A 21719-nucleotide genomic window follows, 5' to 3' on the forward strand; every position below is an offset into this window, starting at 1 on the left:
CTTTAATATCAACAGTTTCCTTAGTCCATGTAAAATATTATTTGGTTTATAAAAATTGATTTTGTGTATAGTTGTTCATAAACAATCCTTTGACAAATGCAAATATAAATGTGTTTGTGAAAAGCAAATTGTGAGAGATACACTTTTATAGGAAGAGTGTGGAGAGGTTTTAAGATGAATAACATTTTATATCTGCTTTCGAGTTGCAGACAACGTGGATCATTGGGTAAAAAGAAGGAAAAGAAGGACAGAACCAGAAGTTCAGTGTCACGGAAGTGAACCATGGAGTAAAATTTGAATCTTCTAAATTGCACTTCAGACTTCTTTTACATTGCGTTTTATACTATGATAAACAAGTCTTTAATATGTGACAAGAGAGGATGGGAAATTCCAAAGTGGTGTTTGATTCTTGTGTATGTACCATCATATCTCATGTGCTTAGGAACTGTACATGTCTACAGTTTGTTTCAGTAACAAAAGAGAAGACACTGATCTAAAAGGATGAACAGATCAAATTCAGTCTGGACCTGGGGAGATGACTTGCCATGTTCAATGGTCCCTGATGTGAACTGACCTGAGACAAGAGCGTTTTCAGTGTGTTTCACTACTTGCAAATGTCTTCCAGGCATGCCTTTCAAAATTCAGAGAGGAAAGACATGCAACAAGTAGCTTTCCGATAAATCCGTAAGGTCAAAAACCTCTAGCTTGAGTACAACCCAGTGCAACTGCTGAGCAAAAAGAATCCTCCTTCTAGGGTGGTTATTGCACAAGCAAGAAAGGTAGTTTTCAAGATATCTTTAGTCTCACTGTAAATGTGCTCAAAATGACCCACATATTTGGTAACTTTTCATGGCACCTGGTGTGCACCAATAACTCCTTCTGATCCTTTCTATCCATGAGCAGTCTTATGGCATGTGATTCCCCTTCTTAATATTGTATTTTCAGGTACCTATACTTGGCCACTTTTAAACTTACTTTATTAACAGAGTAAAGATATGTGATTTAAAATAGAAGCTATGCCAGAGATAACAAATGGCTTTTGGTTTCTATTTTTCTCATATATAATAGGTTCGATTCAGTTCAGTGGCTCAGTCGTGTCCGACTCTTTGTGACCCCATGAATTGCAGCACGCCAGGCCTCCCTGTCCGTCACCAACTCCTGGAGTTCACCCAAACTAAATTGTGTTAACTCAAAAGAATAGATATGTTTATCTTCCAGATTTTCTTTGTAATAGTTAGCTGGTTAAATAAAACATTGCATTTATAGAAATAGAAGGCCATTCCTCAATTTTTCAGATGTTTCCAGCTTAACATGGGTTTGGTGACCTTATCAAGACATAAAATCATAAATTCAAAGAGGAGTAAGGTTAACTACCATGTAGACACACACACACACACACACACACACACACAAAACAACTTTGACCTCTCTCGAGTAATGACTAAACTGATCAGGACTTCTGATAAATTAACCTGATATTTAACCCTGTTTTACTCACCTAATACCCTCAGAAAATTATTTTTTCCTTCTTCACCGATTTTACACCTTAAAGGAAACTTATATGAGTTGTAGATGTACAACCAACATCTCCAGACAGAAATGAAGGCTATTTTTAGGAGAAACTAATCTCAAATGAAAGTAGAGCTTTCTACATGGTCACATATGTATTACACACTCATTACCCAAAGTGAGAAAGTAGGTCACTCCTCATTTCTTATTTATTCCCTGGCACAATCAGACTGCACAATGAAATCATGTGATATGCTTCAGAGCTACTGTCAGGACATAAAACCCAAGACAATGAGCAGCAGGACAACAGTTAGCAACAGGCAAATTCCAACAGTCTGGGTTTGGATTTGGTTTTATGTTACTAGAAGCAGATTTGCTTTGTTTTTTAATAGTTCATAAGAAACAGAAATCACAATGTATCAACTTCATATCCACCTACAAAGAGTTCAAAAAAGCCAAAGTTCTCCCCCCATTCATCCTCTTGTTCCACCAATATCTTGAAAATAAAAAAAAAAAAAAAAAAAAAAACCCAAAATGAAAAAGAGTGAGAAAGGACACAAATGATTTAAATAATTTCAATCCTTATTAAACATCACTGAAGTGCATTTGATCTATCAGGCTGACTTCCAGTTCTCACCACTAAGACCTTGCAAAGAAACTGGATTGCGTAGTTTTGTTTCCAGGGTTGATCTAGAACTGTAAAGATGAGATGTGTATGAATGTGTGTATGTGTTTTAAGTCCATTTCATAAACACGGACACAGGACGATTCTCATCATTTGTAATAGTCTTTGGAGTCCAATCATGCAGAGTAACAGGCAGGTGTAAATTAGGTCTTGTTGCAAGATATACATGGCAAGGTGAACAGTTCAGTGCTAACTAGGGGTGGGAGATTTCTGTCCATTAGGATATACTGGCCATTGGTCCCACATAATCAAAAGTTAGATGTACAGGAGTTCATATACAAACAGAGATCTTCCATTTCAGCTTGCTGACCAAGGAAATGAGTCAAAGTGAGCCATTTCAGACAGCGAAAGAACTGTCCAAGTGCTAAAAGAGATAAAATCTTGTATTTTAATCACATGGAAAATAATTAGTGTAACTATGTACATTATAAGTTGATTGTTGTTCTTAGAGAAAGGAGTTTCCATTCTGGGTTCAAAAATCTCTGTGGACAATATGCATGTTGGGCATTGTGAGCAGGGTAGAGAGTGGAGATTTCTCTTCAGACCCAAAGTGGTTGGAATCAAAGATTTCTCAGGCTATTTAATCTCTTGCTCTGAGCTATACAAGATAAATTCTCTTCAGCTAACCTGGTTGATAGCATTCATCACAGAGCATGATGCTTTTAAGATTTAGATTATCATATGTTGAGAATTACATAGAAATAGATTTGGAATAATTTAGATTTTGCAATGACTATTTAAAATTTTGAAGTCCATTTTGCTTATTCTGCCCCCCACCCTTCCCTGGCAAGTCATAAAAGGATTTATCTAATCTTACCTAGTCTACTTATTCTATTTGTCAAGGCCTATTTCCTGATTTATCAGTCAGCTGCTATCAGTATCCTTAGGTAATATTTTTCTGATAATGATAACAGATTGAAAAAAAAAAAAAAAAAAACTATACAGCTCCCTGGCCTTCAATTAAATAGTTTACTCCAAGTGGAGGGAACAGACCAGGCCCTGGTCCATCTATGGGGTACATTCTCTCAAAGCTCAGTCATCAGATTCTTGAAGATGCAAGATTATTATCAGTTTTTATTCCACAAGAAGAAATTTGGTTATCAGGCCGGTGTATCTCTTTTGGCCAACAGAATACATATAGAAATATCAAAGTGGGGGTGGTGGTTTTGCCAAGCTCTCTCAAAAATCTAGTTCCTCCTGCACATGGACATGTAGCTATCCCTCCTGTAAAATACTACAAAACATTTCTTGAAGGATCACTATGAAACTACTTGCCCTTTAAGGAAAGTCAGGCCAACTTTGCATTCCGAAAGGAACCCCAACCATAGGCAGGAATTTCACTTTTCCCAAGAGTGACCTGACACCCCCCTACCTGAAAAGCAGGAGAGACCTTTTGAAGGAATTGGTGACTGCACTGGAAATATTTGTTTTTTCGAGAAAAGAAGACTCAGTGCAGAACATAGTATATTCTGTGGATCTGGTAACAACATAATCACCTCCTGAAGGGACTAATAAAATGGACCCAAGGTTGTGAAGGGTGGGTGGACTTTTGCAATGATGGTTCTCTTTGTTGGCCTATTGCCTGTTGCTTTGATAATCTAGGAAAATTAATTGTAGAAGCTATCAAGAAGCTAACCCTTAGCTTGCTTTGTAATACATGATATCTCAATATAAAGGTTGTTTCATTTTCCCTTGACTGGAGGGAGTTCTGGCTGAAGGTAACCCATTTCCAAGAGACAACAGGAGAGGCCAGACTAGTGGAGTTTAGAGAAGTAAGTAAGTAGCAAGTGGAAGTAGCAAGTAAGGGGAGGGACTTTGGGTAGTTCTTGCCTGGTTTCATCTGAATGGAAAAAAAAAATCACTTCCACATACATGAGACAGAGTCTAACTGTCAAGTGGTTTGAAGTTGCTGGCTGGCTGGAGATTTCCTTTTGTCTCCTGATGTTGTTTCGTGGCTGATGAAATTCTCCCTGGGATTCACTCTCTTTCAACAGCTTCGTGCTCTCTGCACTTAATCTCATGTAGTTAAAGAGCCAGGAGGGGAGAGGCCGCAGGTATAGCAAGAGAAGAGCACAGAGAAAGGAGATAAACAAAGAAAAAGGAACGCAGAGAGGAGAAACTTTAAAGGGGGAGGGGGAGTGAGGGAGAGGGTTGAGAGAGTGTGACACAAAGAAAATTGAGAGAACTCATGTGAATGTGGAAGCGTTTTTCCAATCAGATTGTCTGCAATATTAACCAAAAACAAGGGCAGCAAGATAGAGACACTGGGCCACTTCTATTCCAGGGGGCAAGCTGCACAGTCTAATAATTTTTCTCTCCATTTTGAACAAATGACCTCTTGTCATGAAATCTATGGTGCGAAGCAATCCCTGGTAAATGGCAGCATTGCTCCCGTGGCGATGGTGGGAGTTGATTCTATTGCTTAGGAAGAGATACAGCTTCCCTATCGTTGTGTTTAAGGCAGTTTTCACAGCACTGGCATTCTTGGCTGCTCTGTTTTCCAAGGGATCCCATTTGCCCGTCATCTCACACTCAACCAGCCATCCTGTGTGTTTCACTTCTTCTTCAGGTGAAATACCACCACACTGGTGAGCACCAAAATGGTCAGAGTGCAGAGTTGTGATGGATACTTCACTAGAGTGAATAAGAGGAGAAGGGTCGACCTGGTCCTGTTATTGCTGAGAAGTTATCCTGGTATCGCCTTGTATGGAACCAGGATGTTTCACAGTGCCTCCTTCAAGTGCCTGGGAAAGCACTTTCATTTATTTTTGAGCTAAATTCAGGAGATTTTGCTAAACATTGACATCAATGCTTCATGGCTTTTAAGACACTCTATTGCTAAAGCTATTTAGGAGAGTAACTTATGGGCAGAGTTATTGCTGTCATGTCAACTTGTGGTACAAAACTCAAATGATCAGCCCTTCTTGAATTGTTGAAATTTATGAAAAAATAAATAAATAAGAGACATTGGCCATGTTAAGGAGTCGGGGAAACCCCTGAGGAACGTCTGTGGATGTTTTCAAATGCTAACCTGAGGATTGCCCTGGGCTTTGGGTATTTTTTTAAGTAATTTTTTTTTTTTTAAATTCCAGAAGAGGGAAGTAATATTTCTTCTCAAAATAAAACCTTGACAAGGTATAAACATGGAAAATAGCACAGTCATGGAAAACACAACCCACAATCTAAAAATAGCCTAGGCAAACTCACTTTTTGTTAGGGATACCACGTAGAGGCAGCTCCAGTCTATTTCAGAGAAGGGTTCCCATCAGATATGGACACACTAACCCTGCCTCACTAGCTGCCAATCTCTTCTCAGTTGTGACACATAATTTGCAAACGATAAATGAGGGTCTCCTTTCTAAAACAGGAATGCCGGTGTCTCCTAAATCTGGGTCATACCTCCTTTAGTTCTTCCTCCCACATGGCCACACTACCCTAGTCTCTCCTACCCACTCACTATCAGAGAAAAGACCCTCAGCTGTTATGCCTACCTTCCTTCTAAAGGTCAAACCATTCAGTACCTGGAAACTGTTACCCTCTCCCACCCCGCACTGTACATAATAAGCATCACATATGTTCTTTCTACAAATTGGTTTACAGGTGCCATTTAATCAGTTCAGATTTGGAAGCTACATCTTCAAGGGTCCAAGAGAACTCACTCCCTCCCCATATTCCGCCCTTTACACATTTTCTTATAAGACATACAGCTTAATCAATTAACAAACTAAATAGCTTATATACTGGCAATATATTACAGATGGGTTTATGTCAGAGTAATAGATCACATGAAATGGACCATGTGGTACCCCAGTGCGTGATGTCTTGGGAGAGCCCTGAGGACACTGACAGTAGCATCTCTAAGTACGTGGTGCTGTATGAATACAGACACATGCGGATCTGTATCTACATCCATCTGACTAGGCCAATAGGAGCAGGTAGATGCAAGATAGAGACACACACATGCTGGATGGGGCCACTGCACACCTTGTCATGCCATTTGAAAGGGCAGTTACAGGTCACTGGTTCTGCAGCCATTAAAATTACACTTTATGGAGAAGGCTTCTCTAATTGTGTTTGATTTGCTTTCTGTAGTAAAAGCATCATTGGAAGAATACCAAAGCAAGAGCAACTAGGAGTTAAATATACATTTGGCTTAGCTGCAATACAGAACTCTGGAGAAGAAGCAGGCTGAAAGATGTGTTTCAATTTTAGACTCGGATTCTCTCCCTTGCCACGTTCTTGTCGTTGCGTGTCTGCGTTTGCGTGTGTGCGTGCGTGTCTGCGTGTGTGTTCCATCCATCACATCATCTCCTGAAGAACGCTGGGTTTCGCAGGCAGGCGGCTAGTCACCTGCAACAACCCAGGGGTCCTGCCGAGGCTTCCAGGCTGCTGTCAGTGTCAGATGCCAGGGTCTGGTCGGTGGACATGGAGGAGATGTCATTGACGGATGAGGAAGGAGGGAGGCTCTCACTGCTGTTCATGGCTGCACCTGTGCTAAGAAAACGAAGACCGACATGACTAAACCTGGAACTAGACTCAGCTGGATGTCACTCAGCGGACAAGTGTGTGCACAGACGACAAGGCAGTGCTCCCCAACCTTTTTGGCATGAGGGACCGGTTTCATGGAAGACAGTTCTTCCACAGAGCAATAAGGGGGGATGGTTTGGGGATGATTCACGTGCCTTAGCTTTACTGTGCATTTATTTCTATTATTAGTACATCAGCTCCACCTCAGATCATCAAGCATTATTAGATCCTGAAGGCTGGGGACCCTAGATAGGGGATGTCTGCTCCATCATTCATTCGACAAGTCCTCATAGAACCACTAATACAGAGCACTACATTAGACTGTGAACATGAGGATAACAACACAGTGTCCCTGGTCAAAAGTTATTCAAGGGTTAAAGCAGTCATTCAAAATTGGGAAAGGAGTACATCGAGGCTGTTTATTGTCACCCTGCTTATTTAACTTATAATATGCGGAGTACATGATGAGAAACGCTGGGCTGGATGAAGTACAAGCTGGAATCAGTGTTGCTGGGAGAAATATCAATAACCTCAGATATGCAGATGACACAACCCTTATGGCAGAAAGTGAAGAAAAACTGAAGAGCCCCCTGATGAAGGTCAAAGAGGAGAGTGAACAAGCTGGCTTAAAACTCAACATTCAGTGAAGATCATGGCATCTGGTCCCATCATTTCATGGCAAATAGATGGGGAAAGAATAGAAACAGTGACAGACTTTATTTTTGGGGTCCCAAAGTCACTGAAGATTGTGACTGCAGCATGAAAATGAAAGACACTTGCCCCTTGGAAGAAAAACTATGGCCAACCTAGACAGCATATTAAAAAGGAGAGACATTACTTTGTCCACAGAGGTCTGTCTAGTCAAAGCTATGGTTTTTCCAGTAGTCATGTATGGTGGTAAGAGGTGGACCATAAAGAAGGCTGAGCACCGAATAATTGCTGCTTTTGAACTGTGGTGCTGGAGAAGACTCTTGAGAGTCCCTTGGACTGAAAGGAGATCAAACCAGTCAATCCTAAAGGAAATCAACCCTGAATATTCATTGGAAGGACTGATGCTGAAGCTGAAGCTCCGTTACTTTGCCACCTGATGGGAAGAACTGACTCATTGGAAAAGACCCTGATGCCAGGAAAGATTGAGGGCAGGAGGAGAAGGCGATGAGAGAGGATGAAATGGTTGGATGGCGTCACTGACATGAGCTCGAGCAAACTCTGGGAGATTGTGAAGGACAGAGAAGCCTGGTGTGCTACAGTCCTTGGTGTTGCAAAGAGTGGGACATGACTAGTGACTAAATAACAATGCAGTAACTGTCAAATTCTGCTCTACCCTAGAAATCACCTGTAATGCTTCTAAAAGAAAAAAAAAAAAAAAAAACCTCCACTAAACACCCCATTCACCCTTCACACCTCCCATATCGTAACACATCTGGCCTTGGGTAGAATCAAGGCATTTGCATTTTTCAAAAGCTCCCTGGAGACTGATGTTAAAGGCTGAAGACCACTATTCTATGAAGAGGGCAAATAAGTGAACACCTTTAAAGTAATCACCTGAACCTGGATGGTTTCAATTCAGGAAGGTGTTTGTTTGTTTGTTTGTTTTCCTGCATAAGGCAGTAGGTGAGATTTTAGTTACTGACCAGGGATCAAACCCACACTCCAGGAACTGGAATCACAGAGTCTTAACCAGAGTCTTAACCACTGGACTGCCAGGGAAGTCCCTCAGGCAACTTTTAAAACAAACACATATAAGCCTCTTATCCCAGAAATATAGGCTGAGGTAATTCCCAGAGATCAGAATTACTTTGAGGCTACAGTTATAAGAAAGGAAGGTATATTAAGTAAATATTATTTTACCGTCATTAATTTGACATCAAACTTAAAATCCATATAGGAAAATCCAGGTAGGACTGTGGATGAAAGTTACCATAGACCAAAAAAAGAACAGAAGTCAGACCCACAGTCAGCCTCTTGAGTGCGTTTACTTTTCATCAGGCTTGCTTACCTGGGAATCTCCAAATAAGAACTACAAAAAATTTTTAATTGATCTGCTATGTAGGAATACAAAGGTTTTGAAACTCTGAGGAGAAACCTGCTTATGGTAATCACTCAATAAATACTTACTGAGCTACAGTAGTTTTAAGAACCACACAGGGGAGATTGTAAAACTGAATTAAACCAAAGCACCCTGGAAAGTCCAATCACTTTTTCTCTTTATAGAGCCTTTATATTCAAGCGATACAGGTGGTGAAATGCATGTTTTGTGAAAGAGTTCACTATTAAAAATATATGAAGTATAAGCATCTAATAAAGTGAGATATATTTGGTGAAAATCATATATCCCTGTGAATAAGTCACAGCAGTATTATCAAATACATCTAATAAGTTAGGGGGAAAAATCTAATGAAGTGGAGAACTTAATACAATCTCCTTGTTCCTGGAGTAGGTAGGTGATTAAAATGTGACAGTAACTGAAGAGGGTACACACACTTAAACTAAGACAAATTACATGGATCCTTTTAAAGCTGTTCTTTGTTGATTATAACCATATTTATGCAAATTATGATAAATGTAAAAAATATAGGAAAAAAAGACAGCAATATGCACTGATCCTCAAATTAATGATAACTATTAAACTTTTGATATATTACTTTCTAGTCTTTTTGCTAGGAAGTCTCTCTAAGTATAATCATTTCATATATACCCTTTTGTATCCTGTATTTTCTTATCCAAAAAACCTATGCAATATTTCATGTTCTTTAAACTCTTAAAAATATCAGTACCCACTAATCTTAAATGTCTCTATATTTTTAAATCTGTCTTATTAACATCTTCATGTAAATACCTTTACTCTTATTATCATATAATATTATGATATATTAATGATATATATTAATGATATATATTAATATGATAAGTTATATCATATTAATATAATGTAAAGTTCGGCTCAGTTCAGCTCAGTCGCTCAGTCAAGTCTGACTCTTTGCGAGCCATGGACTGCAGCATGCCAGGCCTCCCTGTCCATCACCAGCTCCCGGAGCTTGCTCAAACTCATGGCCATCGAGTCGGTGATGCCATCCAACCATCTCATCCTTGTCTTCCCCTTCTTTTTCTGCCTTTAGTTTTGCCCAGCATCAGGGCTTATCCAATGAATCAGTACTTCGCATCAGGTGGCAATACTTTGGCCACCTAACGTGTGCTTAGTTGCTCAGTAAGCATACAAGTAATGTAAAGTTATCTGGTTTCAATTCATTCCAGCTTTATTTGATTATATCCTTTACAGATATGGTGCAGAGCTACTTCATTTCCTCTTGTGACATATACTAGTAGATTTCAGAGGCCAGCAGACAACTCTTGATTAAACAGCCCAACTGCCCAGCTCTGTTTTTTTTCCCTTTGATTTCAGATTAAATTATACCAACATCCTCATATTCTTTCATCAGCTATAGTCTCTAATAATTGAGCATTACTGCGATGGGCTTCTCCGGAGAAGGCAATGGCACCCCACTCCAGTACTCTTGCCTGGAAAATCCCATGGACGGAGGAGCCTGGTAGGCTGCAGTCCATGGGGTCGCTAAGAGTCAGACATGACTGAGCGACTTCCCTTTCACTTTTCACTTTCACACATTGGAGAAGGAAATGGCAACCCACTCCAGTGTTCTTGCCTGGAGAATCCCAGGGACGGGGGAGCCTGGTGGGCTTCCACCTATGGGGTCACACAGAGTCAGACATGACTGAAGTGACTTAGTAGCAGCAGCAGCGATGGGCTTCTCAGAAACATCTTAAATTTTTCCACATTATTATTAAAGGGTAGAGATTAAAACTAGATGCAGGATTTTAATAAAGGCTTGATCAAATTATGGGCTGACAGAGTGAGATTACTGTCTATTCATCTCCTGAATGATATATTCTTATACTATGGATGGTTTTCAAATCAGGGTACTAGAGTTTAGATTTAGTTTTAATTTGAAATATAAAATATTGCCCATATATCTTTTGTAACAGCTTCACTGAGACATATTTCACAATCTAATTTGTATAATTCAATTGTTTTAGGTTATTCACATAGTCGTGTAATCATTACAACAATCAGTTTTGTAGAGTTTTCATCACCACAAAAGGAAATCCTATAAACTGTTTCTTACCACCCAACCCTAGGCCATGACTAACTTACTTTCTGTCTTTATAAAACTGTCTGTTCTGAACATATCAGATAAATGGAATCATACAATATGTGTCTTTTGTGACTAGTTTCTTTCACACAGCTTAATATTTTCAAAAGATTCATCTGTATCAATACTTCACTTCTTTTTATGACAACAGTATTCTACTGTATGAATATATCCCTTCTGTTTATCTATTTATCAGATAATATCACATGATATTTGTCTTTCTCTGACTTACTCCACTGAGTGTGATCATCTCCAGATCCATCCGTGTTGCTGCAAATGGCATTATTTCATTCTTTTTAATGGCTGAGTAACATTCCATTGTACATGTGTACATAGATCTTCATGCATCCATCTGTAGATGGGTCTTTATGTTGCTTCCTGTCTTGGCTATTGTAAACAGTGCTGCAGTGAACACTGGCATGCATGTATCCTTTCAAACCATGTTTTTCTCTGGATATATGCCCAGGATTGGGACTGCTAGACCTTATGGTAGCTGTATTTTTAGTTTGTAAGGAGCCTCCATACTATTCTCCATAGTAGTTGTACCAATTTACATTCCCACCAACAGTGTAGGAGGGTTCCCTTTAACCCATAACCTCGCCAGCACTTACTGTTTGTAGGCTTTTTTATCATGGCCACTCTGACTGGTATGAGGTGATATCTCATTGTAGTTTTGATTTTCATTTCTCAGAATCTTTATCAACCGTATTTCTAGGGTTCCATAAATTGTTGTTGCTGACTCTGTATAGCACAAATGCATTAAAAAAGGTTCCTAACAGTGCCTCTATAAAATCCCCGTTACATTCTCAGGTTGTATGTAAAGAGTTTCCCTATACAGTGCTGTGGGGGATGGGAATCTTGTGTACTGTCTAGCAGCACGCTGCGGTGGTTTTAGTGGCTTTGAGAGTCAGTTATTAGCATTTCTTTCCAATTTTGCCTTCATAGATGACATATCAGTAGCTTGAAATTGATCACAGAATATTTACACGATCAGTTCAGTTCAGTTCAGTTGCTCAGTCGTGTCCGATTCTTTGCGACCCCATGAATTGCAGCACGCCAGGCCTCCCTGTCCATAGAAATTAGTAATTGCTACAATCAGTCCATCTTTTTTAAAGAGATGATTGCATGCATGCATGCTCATTTGCTCAGACATGTTCAACTCTTTGTGGCCCCATGGACTGTATGTAGCCAGCCAGACTCCTCTGTCTATGGAACTCTCCAGGCAAGAATACTGGAGTGGGCAGCCATTCCCTTCTCCAGGGGATCTTCCTGACTCAGGGATCAAACTCTATTGTTATTAAAAATTAAACCCCACACTGTAATTAAAAAAAAAAAAAAACTTTTGCTTCTGTATGATTTTTTCTATTGCACTATACTATATGCCTTCTCAACTGTAGCCATCTCTGGCTTTACTGAATGATCCTCTCAAGTCTGTTTTTTATGTAGATAATAAATAAATTTTTAAACCATAAAAACAAACAAAATTAGAAGGTTCCAGACAAATATTTTGGCTTCAAGTTGTTAGTTTACTGCCAAACAGTTTGGGACAATATGTTAAAAGTAGAATTGAACTGAATTGAACTTATCATTGCCCAGGATATCCTAGCAATGTGATAAATACCCCTCTTCCTATATTGTTTTCAGAGAAACCAGTAAAATACATACTCTTTTTATAAAATTTTTTTGTTAGTAAAGCATTATAAATTTTTGTCAATAAATGTGTCATTTAAATTAACTGGAAATACTAATAAAGTTACAGATAAAAAATACTAGTTACTTTCAAAATTACCTGAAAAAAATTTAGGTTTTATGGAAAGACATAATAACCTCAGATATGCAGATGACACCACCCTTATGGCAGAAAGTGAAGAAGAACTAAAGAGACTCTTGATGAAAGTAAAAAGGAGAGTGAAACAACTGGCTTAAAACTCAACATTCAAAAAATAAAGATAATGGCATCCGGCCCCATCACTTCATGGCAAATAGATGGGGAAAAAATAAAAACAATGACAGACTTTATTTTCTTGAGCTCCAAAATCACTGCAGATGGTGACTGCAGCCATGAAATTAAAAGACACTTGCTCCTTGGAAGAAAAGCTATGACCAACCTAGACAGCACATTAAAAAGCAGAGACATTACTTTACCAACAAAGGTCCATCTAGTCAAAGCTATGTTTTTTCCAGTAGTTATGTATGGATGTGAGAGTTGGACTATGCAGAAAGCTGAGCACCGAAGAATTTATACTTTTAAATTGTGGTGTTGGAGAAGACTCTTGAGAGTCCCTTGGACTAAAAGGATATCAAACCAGTCAATCCTAAAGGAAATCAACCCTGAATATTCATTGGAAGGACTGATGCTGAAGCTGAAGCTCCAATACTTTGGACACCTGATGGGAAGAACTGACTCATTGGAAAAGACCCTGATTCTGGGCAAGATTGAAGGCAGGAGAAGGGGATGACAGAGGATGAGATGGCTGGATGGCATCACCGACTCAATGCATATGAGTCTGAACAAGCTCCAGGAGTTGGTGATGGACAGGGAACCCTGGTATGCTGCAGTCCATGGAGTCCCAAAGGATCAGACATGACTGAGTGACTGAACCGAGCTGAACTTAACAAAAATTTACCAGCTAAAAGTTGCATGTGTATCTGTGCGCGCACACTCAGTCACTCAGTTGTGTCTGACTCTGCAACTTCATGGACTGTAGCCCACCAGGTTCCTCTGTCCATGGGATTTTCCAGGCAAGAATACTGGAGTGGGTTGCCATTCCTTTCTCCAGGGAACCTTCCCAACCCAGGGATCACACCCGCATCTCCTGCATCTCCTGCACCAGTAGGCAGATTCCTCACCACTGAGCCACCTGAGAAGCCTAGAAGTTATCCAGCCAAAGGCATCCATAGTCTCAAAGGAAAATACTGTTCTGCTTTTCTAAATAAAATTATTTTCCTGACCCATCCACACATAAAAAGAGACACAAAATATTATGAGAACCACTAGATTTGTTTTAGTCACTAAGATGTATTCCTTCTCTGTATTCATGGCTATCAGCTTCAGTTGGTTTAGGGGCTGATGTTTTTAAATAGAAAAAGTTATTGGGATAGATCTGTAAATAATTGGGAGGAACATACTCCCATAAGATGTAGAGGAGAAGGAGGGGCTATATATTAAAATCACTGGGAAAGCTTTATCTTCCATTTAGAGATTCTAAGAAATCTCTACCCATCTTGATGCTAAGCATCCCTAGCTCAGTGAGTCATTGTCACTTCTGGGAGGTTTACTTCTCAGGCAACAGGGTGGTGAACAGACTAAGAATCTTTGTATTAGATGACCTTCTAGTTTGTTCTTGCTCTAACATTCTATAGTAAATGCTTTTAGAAGAAAATTAATTTCTATTCATGGGCTGTTATTCCCTCAGCAGTCTTTACAAATCAATTCAGAAAGCAAGCACTCATGCTACTCTTGAAAATAAATCACTATGCAAGTGAAATCAGATAGTAGAAGGGAATATAATTATTTATTTAGAAGTGTATCTGGGGTTTAGATTTATTTCTTATTGATACACAACAATTCCATCAGTAAATTTCAAGCTTCTGTATTATTCTGCAAATGCACATTTAACTTTCTATTTACATTTTAAAAGCATCACTAAAACATGAGTTTGGGTATTAGAACAATTTTGTCACTGAAAAACTGCATTAACTTATTCCCTTGCTGCTGGGTTTCTAGTGTTGCCATGACTGAATATTAAGGGAGTCTAAGTCGTAATATTATTTCATCTCAGCTATTTACAAAATAAAATGTGATATGCAACATTCCTGAGAAAAGGTGATTATAATGAGGAATGCAATAAGGCTGAATCTTCAAAAGTTTTCTAAGTAATCGCTTTCTCTTTCCAGCATAGTTTACTGCAAATGTTTGTGTGTGTGTGTTAATTGCTCAGTCGTGTCCAACACTTTGCAACCCCGTGAACTGTAGTCCATTAGTCCAGCTGAACTCCTCAGTCCATGGCTTTTCCAGGCAAGAATACCAGAGTGGCTGTATATATATATATATACACCATGCACACACACACACGCACACACACGCACAGTGGTATGCCAATAAAAATTTAGCAAATGGCTCTTCAGAGGGGTTAAGAATGCCTTGATTTGTAGAGTCAGCCAATTTCTATGTCTTAAATCCTGCATGGTGGATTTCAAGCTACAATATGAGGTCAAAAAACTCAGATGTACACAAGTGGCTCGTTGCTCCAGCACATGGCTGTCTTATGTCTCCGCATAATGCACGGAAATATATCAAACACAGGGACTTCCCTGGTGGTCCAGTGGTTGAGGATCCACCTGCCGACGCAGGGACACAGGTTCAATCCCTGGTCCAGGAAGATTCCACATGCCTCAGAGCAACTAAGCCCATGTGCCACAACTACTGAGCCCTCATGCCACGGTTAGTGAAGCCCATGCACCCTGGAATCCACACTGCACAACCAGAGAAGGCACCTCAGTGAGAGGCCCACACACCGCAGCTGGAGGGTAGTCCCCCACTCACTGCAGCTGGAGGGTAGTCCCCCACCCACTGCAGCTGGAGAAGCCTATGGGCAGCAGTGAAGACCTGCTGGGCAAAAATAAATAATAGCTAGCTAAGTAAATAAAAGAATAAAAAATACCAAACAGAAATATGTCATATAATATGTATCACACGTATGATTTCTCAAAATCAAGCCAGGAATCTTTTCCTTTAAAATCATGTAGTGAAAGATTGAATCCACAATCATTTTAACTATAAATTGCTTAAGCCAGGCCACTATAGTTTAGAGCAGGTGTAGAAGGTAGATAATTTAGTATTGTTACAGGTAGTTGGAATGGGTAAAAGTATTTTGGCCTTCTCGTGTGCACAAAGAGCCTAAGGGGAATGTTTTATGATTAATTGCTAGCACACTAACTGCTAAGTCACTTCAGTTGTGTCCGACTCTCAGCGACCCCATGGACTGCAGCCTTCCAAGCTCCTCCGTCCATGGGGTTTTCCAGGCAAGAGTACTGGAGTGGGCTGCCATTGCCTTCTCCAACACTAAACTAAACGGGCATGCAAAAAATTTCAGGAATATATATGTCTCACAGTGAATAAATAAAAAAACCACCTGAAAGCATGGCAAAGCTTTGTCTGAAGCAGGAGTAAATGCCAGAAGCAACATTTGTGTACTTGATACTTGGTTCATTTACCTTCATGATGATTAACAAGTGAATAAGTATTAACTGGCATAAGAACATACTGAACTGCATACTGTCCCAAAACTATAATCCTGTCTTGAATTTTGTCTTTGGGAGAGCACCAAGAAACATGTTGAGGAAAGACCTGAGCACCAATTTCCAAATTAATAAATATTTAACAGGCTACTATTATGTGTAAGTTGCTCAGTCCTGTCTGACTCTTTGCAACTCCATGGACTGTAGTCCATGCAATTCTCTAGGCCAGAATACTGGAGTGTGTAGTCTTTCCCTTCTCCAGGGGTTCTTCCCAACCCAGAGATCGAACCCATGTCACCCGCATAGCAGGCAGATTCTTTACCACTGAACCACCAGGGAAGCCCTTCTCTGGTGGCTCAGAGGTTAAAGCGTCTGCCTATAATGTCGGAGACCTGGGTTCGATCTCTGGGTTGGGAAGATCCCCTGGAGAAGGAAATGGCAACCCACTCCAGTATTCTTGCCTGGAGAATCCCATGGACAAGGAGCCTGGCGGGCTACAGTCCACGGGGTCACAGAGTCGGACACGACTGAGCGACTTCACTCACTCATTATGTGTAAGGGATAATACTCTGGCACCACAGGGCACACAAAGCTGAATATATATAATCTTTTTCTCAATGAATTTACAATCGATACGGGTAATAAGACAATGTGTAAAATACAAGTACTATTAGGACCCATAGGAAAGAAAGATCTTATTCTTTGGGAAGATATGAAAAGTCTTTTGGAACAGATACGAAAAATATTTGGGGACAAGGTGGTAATAAAAGAACACTTTTGAATGGGCAGAAAGGTGCAGAGCCAGTCAAGTAAGGCAGCGACAACACAGGACCCTAGAATGGGTATAGGATCAAAAGCGGGAAAATGTGGAGTGTATTTCAGAGGGCTGTCTGTGTCAGAGGTTACTAGGCTTAAATTATAAGTGATGCAAAGCTATTGGAGGCATTGATCAGTAAATGATTGCTCAACCTATAGTTTTGAAAGATCAACTTAGGTCAAGACTGAAGTATGGTAAATTATTTCAAGAAAACTTTAATCATAATGGTGTTAACATAAAGGTATGGTAGCAATTCGATGTAAGACATCTAGCAAGCAAAATGTTTAGGATGCAAAGAGTGACTGACAGTCATAATGTGGGTATGGAGTGAAAGGTCAGTTATGGGTTTCAGGCTGGGAGGCTGAGAAAAATAGAGTTGCCATTAATAGAAATGGGAAAGTTGAGACAAAATTTACGGCTGAGTGGGTGAATCTAAATGGAGAGGATGTGTTTGGTTTTAAACAAATGGAATCTGAATTGGCAGCATCTCACGTGTCCTGGCCCAGGATCCTAATTTCTTTATGACTAGGTTATACTCATCATTACATAATTTGGCAGAACGAATTTATTTCACAGTGATTCCAGAAATAACAAACTACTCTGTAAACTAGGCTTCAGTTTTATTCACCTTAAATATATTTCTTACAAACTTAAAAATAATTACTTGGCCAAGACTCAGGTTCATCTATTCAGAGCACATAGAAATTATGTCAATAACCTTAGATACTGTTCAAGAAAATGATCCAACACTTGGGATTGGTGCCAAAAAAAAATGAGCATATAACCTTTTACTATCACACTTGAGCATTTTTTAATAGGCCCCCTCCTAAGGGTCATCTGACTGTTTTGTGGAACATAACTTTTTGACTTAATATTCTCAGTAGATTAGGATCCAGATGTTTTATAACATTGTAAACTTGTAGAAAACTGATAAAGTAAAACTCTTTTCTTTTTCTGCCTAGTAGAAAAGACAACCACAAAGATAGGTTTGGTTGCTGTGTAGGACATTTGTAGGTTTTTATTTAATTTGGTAATCTTATCTCAGTGTTATTTTTTCCATAGACTGCTGCTGCTGCTGCTAAGTCGCTTCAGTCATGTCCGACTGTGCAACCCCAGAGACGGCAGCCCACCAGGCTCCCCTGTCCCTGGGATTCTCCAAGCAAGAACAGTGGAGTGGGTTGCCATTTCCTTCTCCAATGCGTGAAAGTGAAAAGTGAAAGGGAAGTCCTTCAGTCGTGTCCGACTCTTAGCGACCCCATGGACTGCAGCCTTCCAGGCTCCTCCGTCCATGGGATTTTCCAGGCAAGAGTACTGGAGTGGGGTGCCATTGCCTTCTCCTTTCCATAGACTACCTAATCTTAATTTCTCATATCTTCACTGAACTTTGTCATCCTGTCATTTCCCTCATTAAGGAGCTAAAAGAAACTTTGCATGTACTCACTTTCTTTTGCAATAAGAATGATGACTTTAATGATTAAAAAATTACACTTCAATTATATACAAACTTTGTTCCTTTACCAAACACTCCAGCCTTTCTTATGGCAGATCACTGATCGCATCCCTTTAATGATCCATTGATCTCACTTGTACCATCGCTAATTCCTTTCTGCCTTCCCTGAGCTGTACAGTTTGCCTGAAAGGAATCGTGGGAATAAGAAGATTTTTGTAGAAGTTTGTGAAAGTATTGAAAAGCAAATTGTGTATTTTTATGCCATCACAGATTAGCTGTTGTGAAGACCTGGTCGGGGTTGAGGGGAAAGTGGAGGAAACAAGCAGAAGACGGGGTATCCTGGAGTGGATAGCATAATTCTGAGCTCTTTGCAAAAAAGAAAGGAGATAATGAATGGATTTCCCTGGTGGTCCAGCGGTTAAGAATCTGGCTTGCAACGCAGTGGGTAAGGGTTTGATCCCTGGTTGGGGAACTAAGACCGAATATTGCTACGGGACAATTAAACCCATGTGCCGCTGCTACTGAGCCCATGCAGCACAACTAGAGGGTTCTTCTGCAGCAACAAAAGATTCTACATGTTGCAATGAAGATCCTGCGTGCTGCAAATAAGACCTGATGCGGAAATAAACAATTTTTTAAAGAAAGAAGAATAGAAGAAACTGTGAAATTTGTCCTGTCCTGTCTTGAAATGGGGCTTCCCTGGTGGCTCAGTGGTAAAGAATCTGCCTGCAATTCAGGAGACCCAGGTTCGAGCCCTGGCTTGGGAAGATCCCCTGGAGAAGGAAATGCAACCCACTCCAATATTCTTGCCTGGAGAATTCCAGGGACAGAGAAGCCTATCGGGCTACAGTCCATGGGATTGCAAACAGTCAGACACGACTAAGCGACTAACACTTTCACTTTCACATCTTGAAATAGGGCTTCCTAGGTGGTGCTAGAGGTAAAGAAAGAATCTGAATCTGCTTGCAATGCAGGAGAAATGGGTTCAATCCCTGGGTCAGGAAGATCCCCTGGAGAGGATAATGGCAACTCACTCCAGTATTGCCTGGAGATTTCCATGGATAAAGAGGCCTGGTGGGCCACAGTCCATAGGATTGCAGAGTCAGACACAACTGAGCAACACTTTCACTTTCAACACTTCCTGAAATGCTAAGTCACCCTTCACTGGATTCTGGTATTTCAACTTCTTAATGATTATAGGAAAAAGTATTTTGACCATTATGATAATTCTTAAGTTAGGGAGTCTTTCTGCCTTAGCAGGTGGCATCTTGCTGTTGGATTCAGTCTCTGGGCTCTTTAATCAGCAGCAGATAGAACAGGCAGGTTAAGTAAGAAGCATCTTCTACAGACTTGTATCAGTATAGAGGCGGGGTTGAATAAATAGGGTGGGCAGACAAACAACTCCGATGATTCCTTTAACCTTCTTTGACGAAAGGAAAGACTTGACATATAATTGGACATTTCCCTAAGTCTAGAAGTGAGAAAAACATGTCATAACTGAACAGCATCAGTTTGGGTATCACAGTAGTTGTGGGTTGCAAACTTGTTAAAGAGTAATATCAGCAGGAGGAATTGACTCACTCATTCTGTTTCCTGAAATGATTTAAATTGCATGGGAAAAATTATATATCAAACGTAGGACACCAAATCTACTTTTCTCTAAGGTAATAATTTGCAGCCTACAGTTTTGTCAGCATGATCTGAGTGTTGTTTAAAGCTGATGATAAAGTCATTACATTATTTAAAACTATTTCTATATTCTCTTTCTATTCAGAACATTGGTCCTAGGAAAAATATATTGGCATTAAAAAGTGTAAGTAAATTATCTCAAGTCATCCTAAAGCTCATTGGTGAGCTCAGGAAAATATGTGTATTATATATGTGCATGCTAAGTTGCTTCAGTTGTATACAGCTCTTTGTAACCCTATGGACTGTGGCCCACCAGACTCCTCTCTCAATGGGATTCTCCAGGCAAGAATAGGGAGTGGGTTGCCATGCCCTCCTCCAGGAGACCGTCCTGACCCAAGGATTGAACCTGTGTCTCTTACGTCTCCCGTGTTGGTAGGCAGGTTTTTTACCACTGGGAAGCCCATGTATATGTACTAATGTGTGCTATATTTTGTAGACTGCAAATGTAAAGATTTTTCTGTGCTGACTTTAATTGGACCCCGTTGTGGTTAAGGCTTCAACTACTGTCACATCAACCTTAGGAAGAGTAAACTTTAGAGTGAATGAAGGAAAAGGTTTTAGGTGGAGGGATTGATTCCTGAACTCCACACTGAGGTGGTGGTCAAGAGGGCATTATGGATCTGAATTTTGATGAGGAGCACCCACCCTTTAATCAGATTATGCTAATATTTCTTCAAGATTCCTTGTTATTTTAAAGTTCTGAAAGAACTCATGCTAAATCATTATAGTCAGAATAAATGCCACACTAACCATCAAAAGCAAGGAGACTGAAATCATTAGAGGGAAACAGGTAACACTGGTTCATATGCTTGATAAGCAGTATTATTGACTGCAATCTCTCCTTAAGGCCAAAAAAAAATACGCAAGTACCGGTTTGTTGGTTATTCATTGAGAGTGAGTACCTGAAGGAGAAGGCTGTCCTTTCACAACGCCATTCTTCGTCTTTTCTTCCGAGTTCATTACTTCCTTATAGATAAGTTCTGTAACAAAGGTACCAGTGTTATGAAAATCAGTTTTCTCCTTAACCCAAAGAAAAAGTCATTCATAACAAACAATAACATTTTGATGGGACTGAGTCAATTACAAATCAAGTGGAATTTTTTACTTTTCTATTTTCACGTGCTCAGTCATGTCCAACTCCTTGCGACTCCATGAACTGTAGCCTGCCAGGCTCCTCTGTCCATGGAATTTTCCAGGCAAGAGTACTCAAGATTGCCATTTCCTCCTCTAAGGAATCTTTCCAACCCAGGAATTGAACCTGAGTCCCCTGCATTGGCAGGTGGATTCTTTACCACTGAGCCACCTGGGAAGCCCTATTTTCTTGCAAAAGCACAGAGCTTGGCAAACATAGGTGCTCAACAGTGCATTTGACCAAATCAATGTATGTAGAATACACATTACTTCTTTTCTGAATTCTTTGGGGAATTTCTGATGCATTCTGACTTTATCTCTTATGGATTTTAATGCCTTAGTTTTGAACATCCATTTCTCTTTTATGTTCTTTCCCTAAGAGATGCACATATTCTTGTGACTTGAAATTATTACTTTCTATCCATTTCCAACTCTTACTTCATCTTTTTTTCCAGACTCAAATTTTGGATTTGTAAAACTAAACTTGCCTAAAATCCAACA

At 39.9% G+C, this 21719-nt stretch overlaps 1 protein-coding gene and 1 non-coding gene across 11 annotated transcripts in view; one reads left to right on the forward strand and one right to left on the reverse strand.

The window, feature by feature from the left end:
- Positions 1-21719, reverse strand: part of MAPK10 (mitogen-activated protein kinase 10) — a 652453-nt gene that overhangs the window by 23224 nt on the left and 607510 nt on the right. For 8 of the 10 annotated variants that reach the window (XM_027544951.1, XM_027544956.1, XM_027544953.1 and 5 more), the window contains 2 exons: positions 20990-21067; positions 1882-6683 (listed from right to left, as the gene is read on the reverse strand). In XM_027544951.1, the coding sequence (XP_027400752.1) occupies positions 6541-6683; positions 20990-21067 (221 nt within the window). In that variant the 3' untranslated portion in view covers positions 1882-6540. Of the gene's footprint in view, positions 1-1881; positions 6689-20989; positions 21068-21719 lie in introns of those variants that run through there. The other 2 variants (XM_027544957.1, XM_027544954.1) reach the window with 2 other exon arrangements.
- On the forward strand, positions 19095-19165 carry TRNAC-GCA. Its single transcript has one exon. It is a non-coding gene; the product is annotated as a tRNA-Cys (tRNA).

The sequence above is a fragment of the Bos indicus x Bos taurus genome, chromosome 6 (genome assembly GCF_003369695.1).
Source record: "Bos indicus x Bos taurus breed Angus x Brahman F1 hybrid chromosome 6, Bos_hybrid_MaternalHap_v2.0, whole genome shotgun sequence".
NCBI classification, from domain to species: domain Eukaryota; kingdom Metazoa; phylum Chordata; class Mammalia; order Artiodactyla; family Bovidae; genus Bos; species Bos indicus x Bos taurus.